This window comes from Lithobates pipiens, unplaced genomic scaffold (assembly GCF_037356315.1).
Source record: "Lithobates pipiens isolate NorthernLeopardFrog02 unplaced genomic scaffold, aLitPip1_a1.2 Scaffold_19, whole genome shotgun sequence".
Taxonomy (NCBI): domain Eukaryota; kingdom Metazoa; phylum Chordata; class Amphibia; order Anura; family Ranidae; genus Lithobates; species Lithobates pipiens.
Window position 1 is genome coordinate 124,470,911 of NW_027507764.1, and position 16,852 is coordinate 124,487,762.

General features: G+C 45.2%; 1 protein-coding gene across 1 annotated transcript in view; it reads left to right on the forward strand.

Moving 5' to 3' along the window:
• RAPGEF5 (Rap guanine nucleotide exchange factor 5) overlaps nt 1–16,852 on the forward strand; it is a 437,226-nt gene that overhangs the window by 111,428 nt on the left and 308,946 nt on the right. The window contains exon 2 of the mRNA XM_077491236.1: nt 14,898–14,948. Within this exon, the coding sequence (XP_077347362.1) occupies nt 14,898–14,948 (51 nt within the window). The remainder of the gene's footprint in view (nt 1–14,897; nt 14,949–16,852) is intronic.

Genomic DNA, 16,852 nt, shown 5'->3' on the forward strand with positions numbered 1-16,852 from the left:
CGCATTGACTACTGCAACTCTCTCCTTAATGGCCTACCCTTAAGCAGGCTATCCCCCCTTCAGTCTATTATGAATGCTGCTGCTAGACTAATACACCTCACTAATCGTTCCGTGACTGCTGCCCCTCTCTGCCAATCCCTTCACTGGCTTCCCCTACCCCACCGTGTAAAATTCAAAATGCTAACCATAACATACAAGGCCATCCACAACCTCGCCCCCATCTACATCACCAACCTCATCTGCAGATATCACCCAAATCGTCCCCTCCGCTCCTCTGAGGACCTCCTACTTTCTAGCTCCCTTGTTACCTCCTCTAATGCTCGCCTTCAAGACTTCTCCAGAGCCTCTCCCATCCTCTGGAACTCCCTGTCCCACTCTGTCCGCTCATCCCCTACCCTGTCCACCGTTAAGAGAACCCTGAAAACTCATTTATTCAGGGAAGCCTATCCCACACCCACCTAACTGTCCCGGAGCCACCACCATCAAATCATTCTCTGCAGCTATTACCTTTTGTACCACCTCCCCCTCCCTATAGAATGTAAGCTCTACGAGCAGGGCTCTCCTATACCTTTTGTATTATACTGTAATTGTGTTGTTCCCCCTATACATTGTAAAGCGGTGTGTAAACTGTTGGCGCTATATAAATCGATGATAATAATAATAATAATAATAGGATGTTGTCATAATATAACTTGTTTTGTGCCCTTTCCCTGCCTAGTTTGAACCATTGTTTTTTGACCAAATAATTGGACTGTAGTGCTTTCACAGCTAGGTCTTATGGTCCAATTTTCTAATCTCAGGTTCTATGTATTTTTATTGACCATACTTTATGGAAATGCACTATATGATCTTATATGTCTATTTTTCCATTCTAAAAAAGTTTACGGTTCATCAATATATTGCTTTCTGATAAAAAATAAAAAAAACCTTTAAAATGTATCATCAGCACTTTTAAAAAATGTCATCTTTAAAATGTATGGAAACCTAATCATTTCTTATTTGCTCCCTTTTGGACTGTTAAATATTCAGTTGAGAGCATTTGATCTTAACTGTTTTATCAGTAAGAAAAACATGTTCTTGTGAGACAAACAGAGCTGTACTACACTCTGCTTTTGTTATTTCAAATAGTTTCCCAGTTTTTATCTAAAGTTAATTTGTGCCCATATACACAATCAGAAAATCGTAGGAAAAATGCAGATCATATGATATTCTGTTTTTTTTTTTTTCATCAAATCCTTTTTATTATTTTATATGAAAACAACATTGACCCAATACAGACAAAAACACAAAAATAGAAACCACACCAAACCAAAACCCACCAAAAATAAATAAACCCCAAACCACTTCCCTTCAACAAGCCCCACCAACAGGAGTTAGGTCAGAATAAATATGCATATATATATATATATATATTATTATAAAACTATGCAAAAAAAGGCACATAGATGCATAAATGAGCGTGAATGAGTATAAATGCATTTGATTGCAGCCCAACAGAGATGCATTTTATAGCCTTTTTTGTGTGTTATAGTGTGCATGGGTTCTTATAGATAAAAACGGTGGGAGTGTTTCAGTAGTTTAGCCAAATCAAACTGGGCAACTGCACAAACAGACTGTGTAGTCGTCTCACAGGAAATGCAGAGCCAAATGCATTTCTGGGAGATAAACAGGTATTTCTCTTTCGTTCATTGAGGGACACAGCTCCTTTAATTCTTGATCTTAGGGTTATCACGCCACTTCAGGAGAGGACTAGGCAGAACATGTAACATGTAAAAACAGCAAGACTCCACAGCTCTGCCTAGTGTAGGAGAAGGACCTGGCTCCCTGAGGGGACCATTGGTCCTGGGATTTTTTTCATTTTTTCTACAATTTTTGATCCTGTGATCTACTATAAACAGCTGGCTGGGTGACAGGCTGGATAATATAGATCCTTGTAGTCTCCCCAGCCTGTCCATCAAGCGTGAGCAGACCCTAGACATCATGTCGTGGCCATTGGGTCGGCCACGACATGCCCCTTCTGCTCCAGGGGTGGCCGGTGAGCTATATGCTCCGGGGCACACATATGACCAGGCTACTGCTGTTCCGTGTCACAGTGTGCCCTGGCCAGCAGCCACCACGTACTTCTCCTGTGATGGTTCTGTGGTGGAATGCGTTCAGCAATCCCGACAGGAAGGGTAAGTACGGCTTTCCCTGCCTCTGCAGAATTGAGCAGCTGGGAATTCCCTGGGAGGTCGACTAGGGGGGTCTCTCACTCTCCCTTTCCTCTCCCCCTATCCCTCATTCCCTCCTCCCTCTGCTGGGGCCGCTGTGAGACTGGGCAGGAGGTGCAGTGTACGTACCTAGGTCGGGGGTCCTCTGGGGGGCTCCAAGCTTTGGCAGGGCTGCGCTGGCTTTTAGGGTCCATTTTTGTTTTTCTGCCCCTTTTTACTGCGCTGTGAGGTGCCTGAGTAAATATACCTCAGGAGAGGCTGCCACCATTTTGCTGAGGCTGTGACCATTTCCATGTAGTCTTATGCAGTGTATGGCTGTTAGCTATTTTCTAGAAGGTTCAGGGGCCATTTTCTTTGCGATTTTTGTACTAAGGGCAGCTGGTGGCCATTTTCTTGTAGCCTCAGTGCGTTTTTACCTCTAGTGCTAGGTCTGTGTACCTTAGAACAGCGCGGTTTTCACTCTGAGCACTTTGTGGCTGAAACAGGGCAGATTGGTCAGCGGCAGCACAGCGTAGCACTTGGTCAGGGTGGTGAGTCCTGCGGAGGGGCCCCTCAGTCTGTGAACAGCTAGGAGGGTGGGATTTGTGTACCTTGCCTTAAGTCCCTATGTTGTGGGAAGCAAGTGAGGGTCAGCATGGTGTCAGAAGCTGGCGCTTCTTCCCCAGACATCCCTGCTATTGCAACCGGCTCACCTGCAAACAATACGGTGCATATGGACCCTTTGTCGGCGATCCTGGAGACCTTTGTTGCCAGGGTTGAAGTGGCATGCGGGCGCAAAAGGGGTAAAAAATGCCCCCTGCCCCCCGTCTTCTGGGGAGAGCACTGATGTGTCAGAGGATGCGGACCAGGACTGTTCGGACAGTGAGAACGACTCTGTGTCCAGGTTAGCGCAGGAAAAAGCGCTAGTAGAAGCACTTATCACAGCAGTACGGGATACCCTGAAAATACAGGATGCAGCAGGAACCTCTGCTGAGGTGGCAGTCCCTTTTGGGTCCCGCAAACCGGCCCGCACACCTAAGGTGTTTCCATATTTGACTTATTTTGATAAGTATATCTACAAGGAATGGGGAAGTCCACAGTGGGCCTTTTTAGTCCCAAGAAGAATGGCAGTGCATTACTCCTTTGAAGAGAGCCTTCTGAAAAAATGGACGTCTCCTCCGGTCGTTGACCGCCCGGTATCCAGGTTAAATAATGTAACCACGATTCCGGTAGAAGGGACTCCTGCCTTCAAGGATCCTGCCAACAGGAGCGCCGAAGCAGTGGCCTGGTCCATGTTTACAGTAGTGGGATTAGTGTTACGATCTGTGCTGGCCACGGCCTTGGTGTCGCAGACGCATACTGAATGGGCTGTTGCACAGTGAATTGGAGAAGCAACAGTCTCCCCCGGTCTGTGTAGAGCTGGCAGACCAGTTGGTGCATGGCCTTAAGTATGCCTGTGATGTGGCCCTGGATACGGCCCTCCTGCTCTCTAGAGCATCAGTATCAGCGGTGGTGCTACAGTGGCTGATTTGGCTCAAATGCTGGTCTGCGGACCAGGCATCTAAAAAAGCTCTGCTGGATTTGCACTTCCAAGGTGAGAGGCTTTTTTTGAGCTTCGCTGGATGACATTATTAAAAATGTTACCGGTGGGAAGAGCACGTTGCTCCCACAGTCCAGGAAGGGTAAGGAGCCACGCCGTAGGCAAGGGCCCTCTTTTTCTGCTCAGAAATGTATTTTTCGCCCGCCCGGGTCGGCAGGTAAGCGTTCCCAGTCCGACAAGGTGCCTGCTGAAGGACAAAAGTGTCCCTGGTTTCGCAAGCCAAATAAGTCTGCGAACAAAAATGTTACCGCATGAAGGTTTGCCCCTGCCCAACTCTTGGGTGGGGGGTCGCCTTCGGGAGTTTGCAGCCCGGTGGACCTCTCTACTGTCTGACCAGTGGGTTTGCGAACTGGTTTCATCGGGATACAAGATAGTTTCTTTCTTGTCCACCACACAGATTTTTTTTCCCCCCCCTCCAACCTACCTCTACTTCTAGCTTGTCGGGAAGCCCTGTTTGGGGCCTTTTTGGGGCCTGTATGGGACCTGTATGGGACCTGCTACTGTGCGGGGTGATAGTACCTGTACCGACACTGGAAAGGTTTCAGGGATTATACTTCAATCTGTTTGTAGTCTCCAAAAAGGAAGGGGTACGTCCAAACCTGGACTTGAAGGCCATCAACAGCTTTGTGAAAGTGCAAAGGTTCAGGATAGAATCAGTTTGCTCCATGGTCACTGCACTCCATCAGAGGGACTTCCTGGTGTCCCTGGATATCCAGGATGCCTATTTACATGTACCCATATGCCTCAGGCATCAGAGGTTTCTGCAATTTGCAGTCGGGAAGAGCACTATCAGTTTGTGGCTCTCCCTTTTGGCCTGGCGTCAGCTACCCGAGTCTTTACCAAAGTGTTAGCTCCAATTCTGGTGCTGTTAAGGCAACGTGGGCTCGCACTCGTGGGTTACCTTGATGACCTCCTTCTGAGAGCAGCTTCCACCTCAAAATCAAGGGAGGATGTAGCAATAACCATGCAGACTCCCCGGGAGTTTTGTTGGGTGCTGAACCTAAAGAAGTCTGTGTTAGTGCCAACTCAATGCCTGGAGTACCTGGGCTTGCTGTTGGACTCCTCAGCGAGAGTTTTTCTCCCTTCAGACAAGCTGCAGACTCTTCAAGCTGCGGTGAAGTTGTTGATGAACCACAGGTGGTCGTCGCTGCTCTTCTGCATGCGCATTCTGGGCCTTATGAGGAGGTAACGTATGCTCAATTTCACACTCGTGTCTTGCAGACAGAGATTTTGTCAAAATGGAACACATCTCCATTATCCCTGCATTGTCAAATTTGGGTGAGCCAGTTAGTCAGGGATTCCTTTCTCTGATGGCTGAGGTCTCTGGCCCTTCGCTCCGGGAGATCATTCCTTCCTCTCAATTGGACAGTGATCACAACAGATGCCAGCCTGACCGGTTGGGGGGGGGGGGGGGGAATGCTTTGGAGTACAGTCGGCCCAGGGCCTTTGGTCGCGGGAAGCATCCCAACTGCCGATCAGTGTGCTTGAACTTTGGGTGATCAGACTTTGCCTCTCCACATTGTCACAGAGGCTACAAGGGCGTCTGATCAGGATCCAGTCAGACAACGCCAACCAACCATCAACCATCAAGGAGGTTCAAGGAGCTCAGCTGCAGCATGGGTGGTCGCTCACATCCTCCAGTGGGCAGAGCGACACGTACTGGCCCTGTTGCCATATATATCCCAGGCGTAGAAAACTGCCGGGCAGACTACCCAAGTTGTCAGATGCTGGACCCAGGTGAATGGTCATTGCATCCGGAGGTATTCAGGCTCCTGTACCTAAGGTGGGTGCACCAGATGTGGACCTCTTGGCCTCACACCTCAATCAGAAGGTGCAGAGGTTTATGTCCAGGACAAGAGACCCTTGGGCGGACGCTTTAGACACATTGGTGGCTCCATGAGGGAATTATTGGCATTTATGCCTTCCCCCACTCAAGCTTCTACCACATCTGCTGCGCAGAGTGGAGGCCGATGGGATTCCAGTAATTCTGATTGCCCCAGATTGGCCTCCTCATCCTTGGTACGCCGACTGGTGGCGGATTTTCCTTGGCGGCTACCGCTGCGACAGGACCTTCTAGCTCCAGGTCCGATACTTCATCCTGCTTTACCATTGCTGGTTTTAACGGCATGGCTGTTGAAAACCAGCTGCTAAAGGACCGAGGTCTGTCAGACTCTGTGATTTCCACTATGCTGAGGGCACGGAAGTCTTCTTCTCTGAAGATTTACCCTCATACATGGAAGGCTTACATCTCCATGTGTGAGGAGATGGGGTGGTGTCCGCACACTTATTCAGTTTCTAGGATCCTGCTGCTTTTGGAGTGGAACAGAAACTTGCCTTAAGCACCATTAAGGGACAGATATCAGCCTTGGCTGTCTTTTTCCAACGTCCCTTGGTAACTCACTCATTGGTAAGTACCTTTGTGCAAGGGGTTCGACACATAGTCCCTCCGGTTTGACCACTGCTACTTCCGTGGGATCTGAATCTGGTGCTATCCGTGCTTCAGGAACCACCGTTTGAGAACATTAGGGAGATTCCCTTATTAACGTTCTTTTAGAAAGTAGTTATTCTAGTGGCTATTAGATCTGCCAGGAGGGTTTCTGAGTTGGCGTCCTTCTCATGCAAGTCTCCCTACCTGGTCATTCACAAGGATAAGGCGGTCCACAGCCCTCTTTCCTTCCAAAGGTGGTTTCAGCATTCCATCTAAGGCTGGATTCACACCTATGCATTTTTTGTGCTTTTTGCATTTTTCACATTTGCACTACAGAACGTGTTCCATAGGAAACCATGTTAAATGGACTGTAGTGCAAATCTGCAAAATGAAAAAAGCACTAAAACTGCATGAGGACATTGTGTTACCTTCCTAAGCTGACACACCCAAAAGAAGTTGCCCTACATTCTCTGGACGTGGTTCAGTCTTTACAGGTGTATCTGTCTGCTACAGCTCGCTTCCGGAAGTCAGACTCTGTCTCGGTGGCTGGTCCAAAAAAAGGTCTGGTGGTCTCGTCGTTCACCATTTCTTGGTGGATCAGACAGATCGTGGTTCAGGCCTATGCCTTAAAGGGGCAGGTGCCCCCTTTTCCTGTCACGGCTCATTCCACCAGCGCAATTGAGACTTCCTGGGCTTTCTGACATCAAACGTCTGTCTCCCAGGTGTGTAAGACGGCGACTTGGTTGTCTGTTCACACTTTCACTAAATTCTACAAAGTTGACGTAAGCGCATCTTCGGATGCTTGCTTTGGCCGCAAGGTTTTGCAGGCGGCTGTGTAAGGTTGCAATTACACTTTCTTTAAGTTACTAGTTTGTTGTAAACACATCTTTTGATGCACAAGTTGGCCGCTGGTTTTGATGGCAGCCGTTTAAGATGGGGACTCCTCTGTTGAGGTGTTCCCTTTGTTGTGGGTGAAGTTATGTTTTGTGGTTTCCACCCCTCGTTTGGGGACGTCCCTAATGTCAAGAATTAAAGGAGCTTTGTCCATCAATGAACGAAAGAGAAAATGTGATTTTTGTACTCACTGTATAATCCCTTTCTCTGAAAATCATTGACTGACACAGCACCCACCCCTCCTATTTATGTTTGTACATCTTTTCGACAAACTGAGCTGCAGAAAGCAGGATGAGGGGCTATAGCCAGAGGGACGGCCCCCTGGGCGGTGCTGCGCAGTCTTGCTGTTTTTACATGTGTTACATATGCTGCCTAGTCCTCTCCTGAAGGTGGCGTGATAACCCTAATGTCACAAATTAAAGGAGCTGAACTTCAGAGAAAAGGATTTTACAGTGAGTACAAAAATCCAATTTTTTTCTGTGCTTAAAATACCTTAAAGGGATAAAAATGTACAGTATGTATTTTAGAGATGTTCAGCATATTTTCTTCCCTTGACGTATGCTTTAAGGTATTTCTCTCAACAAGAGAATATGTAACATTTTACTAACTGCGACATGAGTATGAATGAAAAACAGCTTTATATAATTCTTTGCCCAAATGTTTACACGCAGAGAGGGAAAACTGTATCAAAACCTCTCTTATAAGAGTGACAAATGATAATTATTGGCTTGAGTCCCTGATTATCACTCGCTATTACCACAGTCATACATGTAGTGTAACATAATTTTTTTGCCTACTAAGGTGAAAATCACAAATAAATTGTGTTCGCAAGAGAACAAGAAGACAGAGCAAAGAACAAAGGGAATGAAACAAGAGAGAAAGTGAAAAATAGGGGTGGAGCTTTAGTAGAGATGGAAAACCTCCAGATTTTTGCAGTGGTGCAGCTAAATAAGTGATGAGTCAAGGTAATTGTTGAATGAATGAATGAATGAAATACTTATATAGCGCACAATGCGAACTGAATCGCCTCTAGGCGCTGTGGCGAGCTTTGATCATCTGCTAAAAGAGGAAGGTCTTGAGTTTTTTCCTAAAAGCCAGGTGATTTTCTTCCAGGCGGATGTTGATTGGTAGAGCATTCCATAGCCGAGGCCCTTGGACAGCGAATCTCCGATCACCCTTGGATTTATACCGGGCTTTGGGCACGAGGAGGAGGTTTTTGTTGGCTGATCGAAGACTGCGGTTTGGTGTGTAATGATTTATTTTCTCCATTAGGTATTGCGGAGCTTCTCTATGCACGCATTTGTGGGTGAGGCAAAGGGTCTTGAACGTGATCCGATTTTTTACGGTTAGCCAATGTAAGCTCCTCAGTGAAGGAGAAATGGATTCCCAGGGTTTTTTTCCTGTTATCAGCCTTGCCGCCGTGTTTTGGATCAGTTGTAATCGCGCAAGTTGATATTGTGGTAATCCTATGTAAAGCGAGTTTGCGTAGTCCAGTCGTGAATTAATGATTGTTCCAACTACCACTGCTTTGTCATTCTTTGGGATAAAAGGGATGAGTCTGCGAAGCATTCGCAGCAGATGGTGAGATCGACTGACTACAGATCCTATTTGCGCATCCATTGACATTTGTGCGTCTAATATAACCCCGAGACTCTTCGCTTTGGTCTTTGGGGAGATAGTCTGCCCAAAGACGGTTGGTGGAGACCAGGAGGTTTTGGTTGCGGGCTTATGATTTGGGTGTAAGATAAGAAGCTCTGTCTTTGATTGGTTCAGCTGGAGGGAGTTGGTGGTCATCCAGTCCTCTATTGATTTGAGGCAGTTTTCAAGTTGTTGTTGGTGATCTTTTTTTCCATTGATCCGGAAATAAAGTTGCGTGTCGTCAGCGTAAGAGTGGAAGCAGAGATCTGAGCATCTGATGATTTGAAGGAGTGGGCGAATGTAAATGTTGAAGAGAACGGGTGACAACGGAGAGCCTTGAGGGACTCCGCAGGTGACTGCCCGAGTTTTGGAGAGGAATTTTCCTAGTTTCACTGTCTGTGACCGATTTCCTAGGAAGGACGCGAACCATTGGAGATCTATGTCTTGGACTCCGGCTACTTCTGTGAGGCGGACGAGTAGAGTATTGTGATCTACTGTATCAAACGCTGCACTTAGGTCTAGCAGTACGAGGAGACACGGCTCTCCGTCATCTGCTGCTTCGAGGGCGTCATCCCAAATCTTGAGGAGAGCCGTTTCTGTTCCATGACCCGGGCGGAAGCCTGATTGCAGCGGGTCCAGGAGTTTGTGAGTATCCAGGTGAAGTTGTAGCTGATGTACTACAGCAAAATTGTTGGTACTATCTTCAGGTCCTAAATTTAGTAGCCTATATAGGTTCTTATAGATAATGCTTGCCCAAGGCAAAAAAAAAATAAGTTGACAGACACTGATCCAATGTATCTTGATCTTTGGGAACTTCTACTGAATAAGCCTTAGGCCGCGTACACACGCGCGGACTGTTCGCCCAACTTTGTCCGTCAAACAGTTTCGGCAAACAGTCCGCTCAAACTTAGCATGGACGGACATGGCCACACACGACGGACGAACAGTTTGCTGAAACCGTGCGCGATGACGTGCGACGGGACGAAAAATACGACGTCCTATACACTGCATTATAGCTTTCGGCGTGAAAATCCTTTCTGAGCATGCGCGCAACTTTGTTTGACGAACAAGCCTACACACGAGCGGACTGTTCGCTGAAACAAGGTTTCAGCGGACAGTTTTTCGGAAATTCCGAAAAACCTTGTCCGTCAAACTGTCCGCTGAAACTGTCCGCTGAAAGCCCACACACGAGCGGACTGTCCGCCCAAACACTGTTCAGCGGACAAAGTTGGGCGAACAGTCCGCCCGTGTGTACGCGGCCTGAAAGAACCCACAAGCTGAACAAGCAGAAGCAGTTAGGAGAAGCTTCCCAGGTTTAATTTGGGGGTACCGTGTACCCTTGAATAGGTAATTTGGAGTTAGACAGCGGTTGAATTTATTGAGCAATGCATTGTAGTGTACCAGAAAGATGGTTTCACCATAATTAAGGTTTTTGATAAGCTTGTTCCTGTCCTTTTTTTGTTTTATCATTGATTAGAGTGAGCACCACAATATAACAAATGTATATATACATATTTAGTTGTGCTCATAAGTTTACATACCCTTACAGGATTTATGATTTATTTTCCATTTTTCAGAGAATATGAATGATAACACAAAAACTTTTCTTTCACTCATGGTTAGTGTTTGGCTGAAGCCATTTATTATCAAACTGTGTTTACTCTTTTTAAATCATAATGGCAACAGAAACTACCCAAAGATCAAAAGTGTACATACCCCAGTTCTTAATACCGCGTATTGCACCCTTTGACATCAATGACAGCTTGAAGTCTTTTGTGGTATTTGTGGATGAGGCTCTTTATCTTCTCAGATGGTTATTCCTCTTGTCAAAAAGCCTCCAGTTCCTGTAAATTATTGGGCTGTCTTGCATGAACTGTACGTTTGAGATCTCCCCAGAGTGGCTCAATGATATTGAGGTCAGGACACTGAGATAGCTACTCCAGAACCTTCACTTTATTCTGCTGTAGCCAATGACATGTCGACTTGGCCTTGTATTTTGGATCATTGTCATGTTGGAATGTCCCATGCACAGCTTCCTGGCTGACGAATGCAAATGTTCCTCAAGTATTTTTTGATAACCTATTGCATTTATCTTGCCATCAATTGTGGCCAAATTGTGGCCAAATTTCCTGTGCCTTTGTAGCTCACACATCCCCCAAAACATCAGCGATCTACCTCTTTCATTATAGACCTTGTTGACTCCTCTCCAAATGTAGAGTTTAAGGTTGTGGCCAAAAAGCTAAATTTTTGTCTCATCACTCCAAATGACTTTGTGCCAGAAGGTTTGAGGCTTGTCTCTGTGCTGTTTGGTGTCTTATAAGTGGGATACTTTGTGGCATTTGCGTAGTAATGGCTTTCCTCTGGCGACTCGACCATGTAGCCCATCTTTCTTGAAGTGCCTCCTTATTGTGCATCCTGAAACAGCCACACCACGTGTTTTCAGAAAGTCCTGTATTTCACCTGAAGTGTTTTGTGGGTTTTTCTTTGCTTCCTGAACAATTTTCGTGGCTGTTGTGGCTGAAATTTTAGTTGGTCTACCTGACCGTGGTTTGTTTTCAGCAGAACCCCTCAATTTCCACTTCTTAATTAGTTTGAACACTGCTGATTGTCATTCTCAATTCCTTGGATATCTTTTTATATCCCATTCCTGTTTTATACCGTTCAGCTACCTTTTCCCGCAAATCCTTTTGACAATTCTTTTACTTTCCCCATGACTCAGAATCCAGAAACGTCAGTGCAGCACTGGATGAAAGATGCAAGGGTCTGTCAGGACTCCAGAAACTCATTGACCTTTTATATACACTCACTAATTATAAGCAAACAGATCAAATGTGAGGATGGTTGCCTTTAATAGCCATTCAAACCCCTTTGTGTCAACTTGTGTGCATGTTATCAGGCCAAAATCACCAGGGTATGTAAACCTTTGATCAGGGTCATTTGGGTAGTTTGTGTTGCCATTATGATTTAACCACTTGCTTACTGGGCACGTAAACACCCTTCCTGCCCAGACCAATTTTCAGCTTTCGGTGCTCTGACACTTTGAATGACAATTACTCAGTCATGCAACACTGTACCCAAATGAATTTTTGTCCTTTTTTTTCCCCACAAATAGAGCTTTCTTTTGGTGGTATTTGATCACCTCTGGGGTTTTTATTTTTTGCGCTATAGATGAAAAAAGTCCGAAAATTTTGAAAAAAACCGTATATTTCTTTGTTTCTGTGACAAAATTATGCAAATTATTAATTTTTCTTCATTAATTTTGGCCACAATTTATACTGCTACATGTCTTTGGTAAAAATAACCCAAATTAGTGGATATTATTTGGTCTTTGTGAAAGTTAGAGAGTCTACAAGCGAATCATACAAAATTGATCACATCTGATGTACTGGTAGCCTATCTCATTTCTTGCGACCCGAATAAGTCAGGAAAGTACAAATACCCCCCAAATGACCCCTTTTTTCCAAGGTATTTAGTAAGATGCATGGTGAGCTTTTTGATGTTGTCATTTTTTTCCCACAATTCTTTGCAAAATTAAGATTTTTTTATTTTTTTTATTTTTTTCCACAAAATTGTCATTGTAATAGGTAATTTCTCTCACGTGGCATGTGTATACCACAAATGACACCCCCAAAAAAATTCTGCTACTCCTCCTGAGTATTACAATACCACATGTGTGGGACTTTTTCACAACCTGGCCACATAGAGAGGCCCAACATGCAGGGAGCACCATCATGTGTTCTAGGAGCATAAATTACACATCTAACTTGTTGACTACCTATTACACTTTTGAAGGCCCTGGAGCACCAGGACAATGACACGTGACACTGATGACAGATGGCACTGATACGTGGCAATGATGATACTTATACGTGGCACTGATGTCACGTGGCACTGATGACAGATGGCACTTATACGTGGCACTGATGACAGATGGCCCTAATATGTGGCACCGATGACAGATGGTACTAATACGTGGCACCGATGACAGATGGCACTAATATGTGGCACCGAAGACGCGTGACACTGATGACAGATGGCACTGATAAGTGGCGATGACACGTGACACTGACAACAGATGGCACGTGGCATTGACAGGTGGCACTGATGACAGATGGCACTAATATGTGGCACTGATGACAGATGGCACTATGTGGCACTTATACGTGGCACTGACAACAGGTGGCACTGGGGACAAATGGCACTGACAACAGGTGGCACTGGGGACAGATAGCACTAACAGGTGGCACTGGGGACAGATAGCACTAACAGGTGGCACTGGGGGCAGATGGCACTGGGCGAGGATGGCACTGGGCGAGGATGGCACTGGGCGAGGATGGCACTGGGGCGGATGGCACTTTTTTTACTTTTTTATTTTTTTCACTTACGGCCGCTGCAGCCGTTCATCTCTCCCTTCTCACATGCTGTCTGTGTGAGGAGAGAGAGCGGCGCTGAGAGATGATCTCATATGTTTACATATGAGATCATCTCTCATTGGATAGGCCAATCTCGCTGTAAACGGCTGCTGTGATTGGCCGTTTACAGTGATCTGTGACTGGCCGTGTCCAAGGGACACGGCCAGCACAGAACTTCCCTGATGCGCGCTCCCGGGAGCGCACATTGCGGAAGTAAACAGGAGGACGTCCAGGGACGGCCTCCCGGCAGATAGCGTCCGCTCTGTAGCTGTCTTTCGGCTATAGGGCAGGCGCGAAGCGGTTAAAAAGAGTAAACACAGTTAATTGATAATAAATGGCTTCAGGCAAACACTAACCATGAGTGAAAGAAAAGTTTTTGTGTTATCATTCGTATTCTTTGAAAAATTACCAAGAAATCATAAATTCTGCCAGCGTATACAGTATATGGATTTGTTTAAATATTGTGACAGTGCTATGGCTCGGGCATATTTATTTCCAGCGGAGAAAACTTGTTTTCAGCTTTTCTTTGGGTTTTGTAATCCCAGATTGGGGTCTGGGCTTGGAGATTTTGAAGAGATTTCTGTGGGAAGAAGTCTCCTATCCTGTGACCAGGTCTTAGTGGAGCCCTAGGGGATGTGTGAGTATGGAAGTATACATGCTCTTTATAAGCAAAGACTGACCATAGCCCAAGGCTCCCATTTGGAGGCAAAACCTTGTCCAGAGAGAGATGTGTGCTCTAGCCAGTGGCGATGTGTGTTACTGCCAAGAGAGTGCCGTCCATGTTGAGGGGATTCCTTGCCCACAGGACTGGGAGAGTGTCAGGACAGCTGGGCAAGTCTCTGGAGGCTGAGAAAGCTATGGCATCTAGCGAGTCCAGGAAACAGGAGGGCATCTGTAAGTCTCAGGACAGTGAGAGAGCTCGGGGTATCGGGAGAAACCCTAATTAGAGGCCAGGCGTGGGCCTGTATAGATGGGGGCTGTAAATAAAGGCTGAGTGAGCCAGGAAAACCCAAAGAGATTTGAGAGACCAGAGACAAGCGCAGTGGTTCTGCTAGAAAGAGAGCCAGTTGGCTTGTCATTTTCATTTACTTTTTTTCTGTATGAAACTGAAATCCCCTTTGTGAGCAACTGAGATATTGAACTTTTCTTCTTGTTTTCAATAAAAGTTGGCCAGAAAGCCTTTAACAACAGTTCCCGACTGGCATGGACTTATTACAAACGCATCTACCACTGAGCTTAATTACTCCAAAATCACAATAAATTATTTATGTTAATAACATGCATTAACAAGATAGTTCTGTGATGATTTTGCTAATTAGTTGTATTCATTAATTTATTTAATCAGTGGTAGTTTACATGGAAGAGGTTATTGAAACTGCTCATATGAAATGCTGCATTTTCTGTTTAGACACAAATAAATGAATATCAATGTTTGACAAGAAAATGCTGTTTTTGACCTGCTTTGTCTGCAGTTCAGAAACACCTCAATAAGACATGTTGTGTCCAAAGAAACGCAGCGCAACACAGTGCAAAGCAGGTTAAATGCAGCTTTTGAACTGCGAGGTGCACTGTTCATTTAAAGTCAATGGGGTTTTGATGACTTGTGTTTGAGGTGTGCTCCAAATGCACATAAACCATAGGGAAACAACACCCATTGACATGAGCCCTAACTGTCCTTAATTATTTAATAAAATATATTTAAATTCTGTTGAATAATAGTTTTTTTGCATTTTCAGGTTCTGTCGGAAAGAATTTCAAACATTTGTGTGGATAATTCAGCCAACAAGGTATGTTATCCCCTTATTTTCCTTCTTAGTCATACTTGCTTTCTTATATACAGTGCACAATATAGAAAAGAGAAAGTTTACAGTGTACTTAATTGGCCCTATTGACAGTATAGATGTCTTCCTTTTCTCTACATTATGCTTTGAAGGTAGAACTGGAAAAATATGATCGCCAGTTTACCATGGTGACTTGAAACTGTCACCATGAAACGGACAGTCTTGCCCATAAGATTCCCCACTCAGAGCTAATTGTCAGACAGGTAGCCACTGTGCAAATGCTGATGTTCAGGACCTTGCTTTCACTGTACTTTTTATAGTCATCTTCTCCTCACATGAGCCAGAGAACAGGGGCAGCCAGGGCTTGCTTCCCAACCGTGCAGTGGTTGCCTGTCAGACTGTTAGATCTCAGGGTGGAAGCTTTTTTCACTGTTATTGCCGCTACACCTGACCACTGCTAGGCATAGCGGTAATTATAAATATTCTTACTAAACCCAGTGCTGGGTAGAGGGATGAGGGATTGACTGAAGATGTGGTTTGTATGGTAGGGCTGAATATGTGGTTGTTGTGGTGAGTGGGGAATGAATAAATATACAGCTGCTGTGGTGTACATTTGTGTGAATTCTTTTCACACTTTTCTTCTCCTACTAAAGAATTCACACATGTATACACCACAGCAACCGTATATTTATTCATTGCCCCCTCACCACAACAACCACATATACAGCTATATATATATATATATATATATATATATATATATATATATATATATATATATATATATATATATATATATATATATATTCTCACAAAAGTGAGTACACCCTCACATTTTTGTAAATATTTTATTAGATCTTTTCATGTGACAATACTGAAGAAATTCTACTTTCCTACAATTTAAAGTAGTGAGCGTAGAGCTTGTACAACAGTGTACATTTGCTACCCCCTCAAAATAACTCAACACACAGCCATTAATGTCTAAACCGCCGGCAACAAGAGTGAGTACACCCCTAAGTGAAAATGTCCAAATTGGGCCTAAAGTGTGATATTTTGTGTGGCCACCATTATTTGTAAGCACTGCCTTAACCCTCTTGTACATGGAGTTCACCATAGCTGCACAAGTTGCCACTGGAGTCCTCTTCCACTCCTCCATGACAACATCATGGAGCTGGTGTATGTTAGAGACCTTGTGCTTCTACCATTTTCCGTTTGAGGATGCCCACAGATGCTCAATAGGGTTTAGGTCTGGAGACATGCTTGGCCAGTCCATCACCTTTACCCTCAGCTTATTTAGCAAGGCAGTGGTCGTCTTGGCGGTGTGTTTGGGTCGTTATCATGTTGGAATAGTGCCCTGCGGCCCAGTCTCTGAAGGGAGGGGATCATGCTCTGCTTCAGTATGTCACAGCACATGTTGGCATTCATGGTTCCTTCAATGAACTGTGGCTCCCCATTGTCAGCAGCACTCTTGCAGCCCCAGACCATGACACTCCCACCACTATGCTTGACTGTAGGCAAGACACACTTGTCTTTGTACTCCTCACATGGTTGCCGCCACACACGCTTGACATCATCTGAACCAAATAAGTTTATCTTGGTCTCATCAGACCACAGGACATGGTTCCAGTAATCCATCTCCTTAGTCTGCTTGTCTTCAGTAAACTGTTTGCGGGCTTTCTTGTGCATCATCTTTAGAAGAGGCTTCCTTCTGGGACGACAGCCATGCAGACTAATTTGATGTGCAGTGTGCGACGTATGGTCTGAGCACTGACAGGCTGACCACCCATCAATTCAACCTCTGCAGCAATGCTGGCCGCACTCATACATCTGTCTCCCAAAGACAATCTCTGGGTATGATGCACGTGCACTCAGCTTTTTTGGTCTACCATGGTGAGACCTGTTCTGAGTGG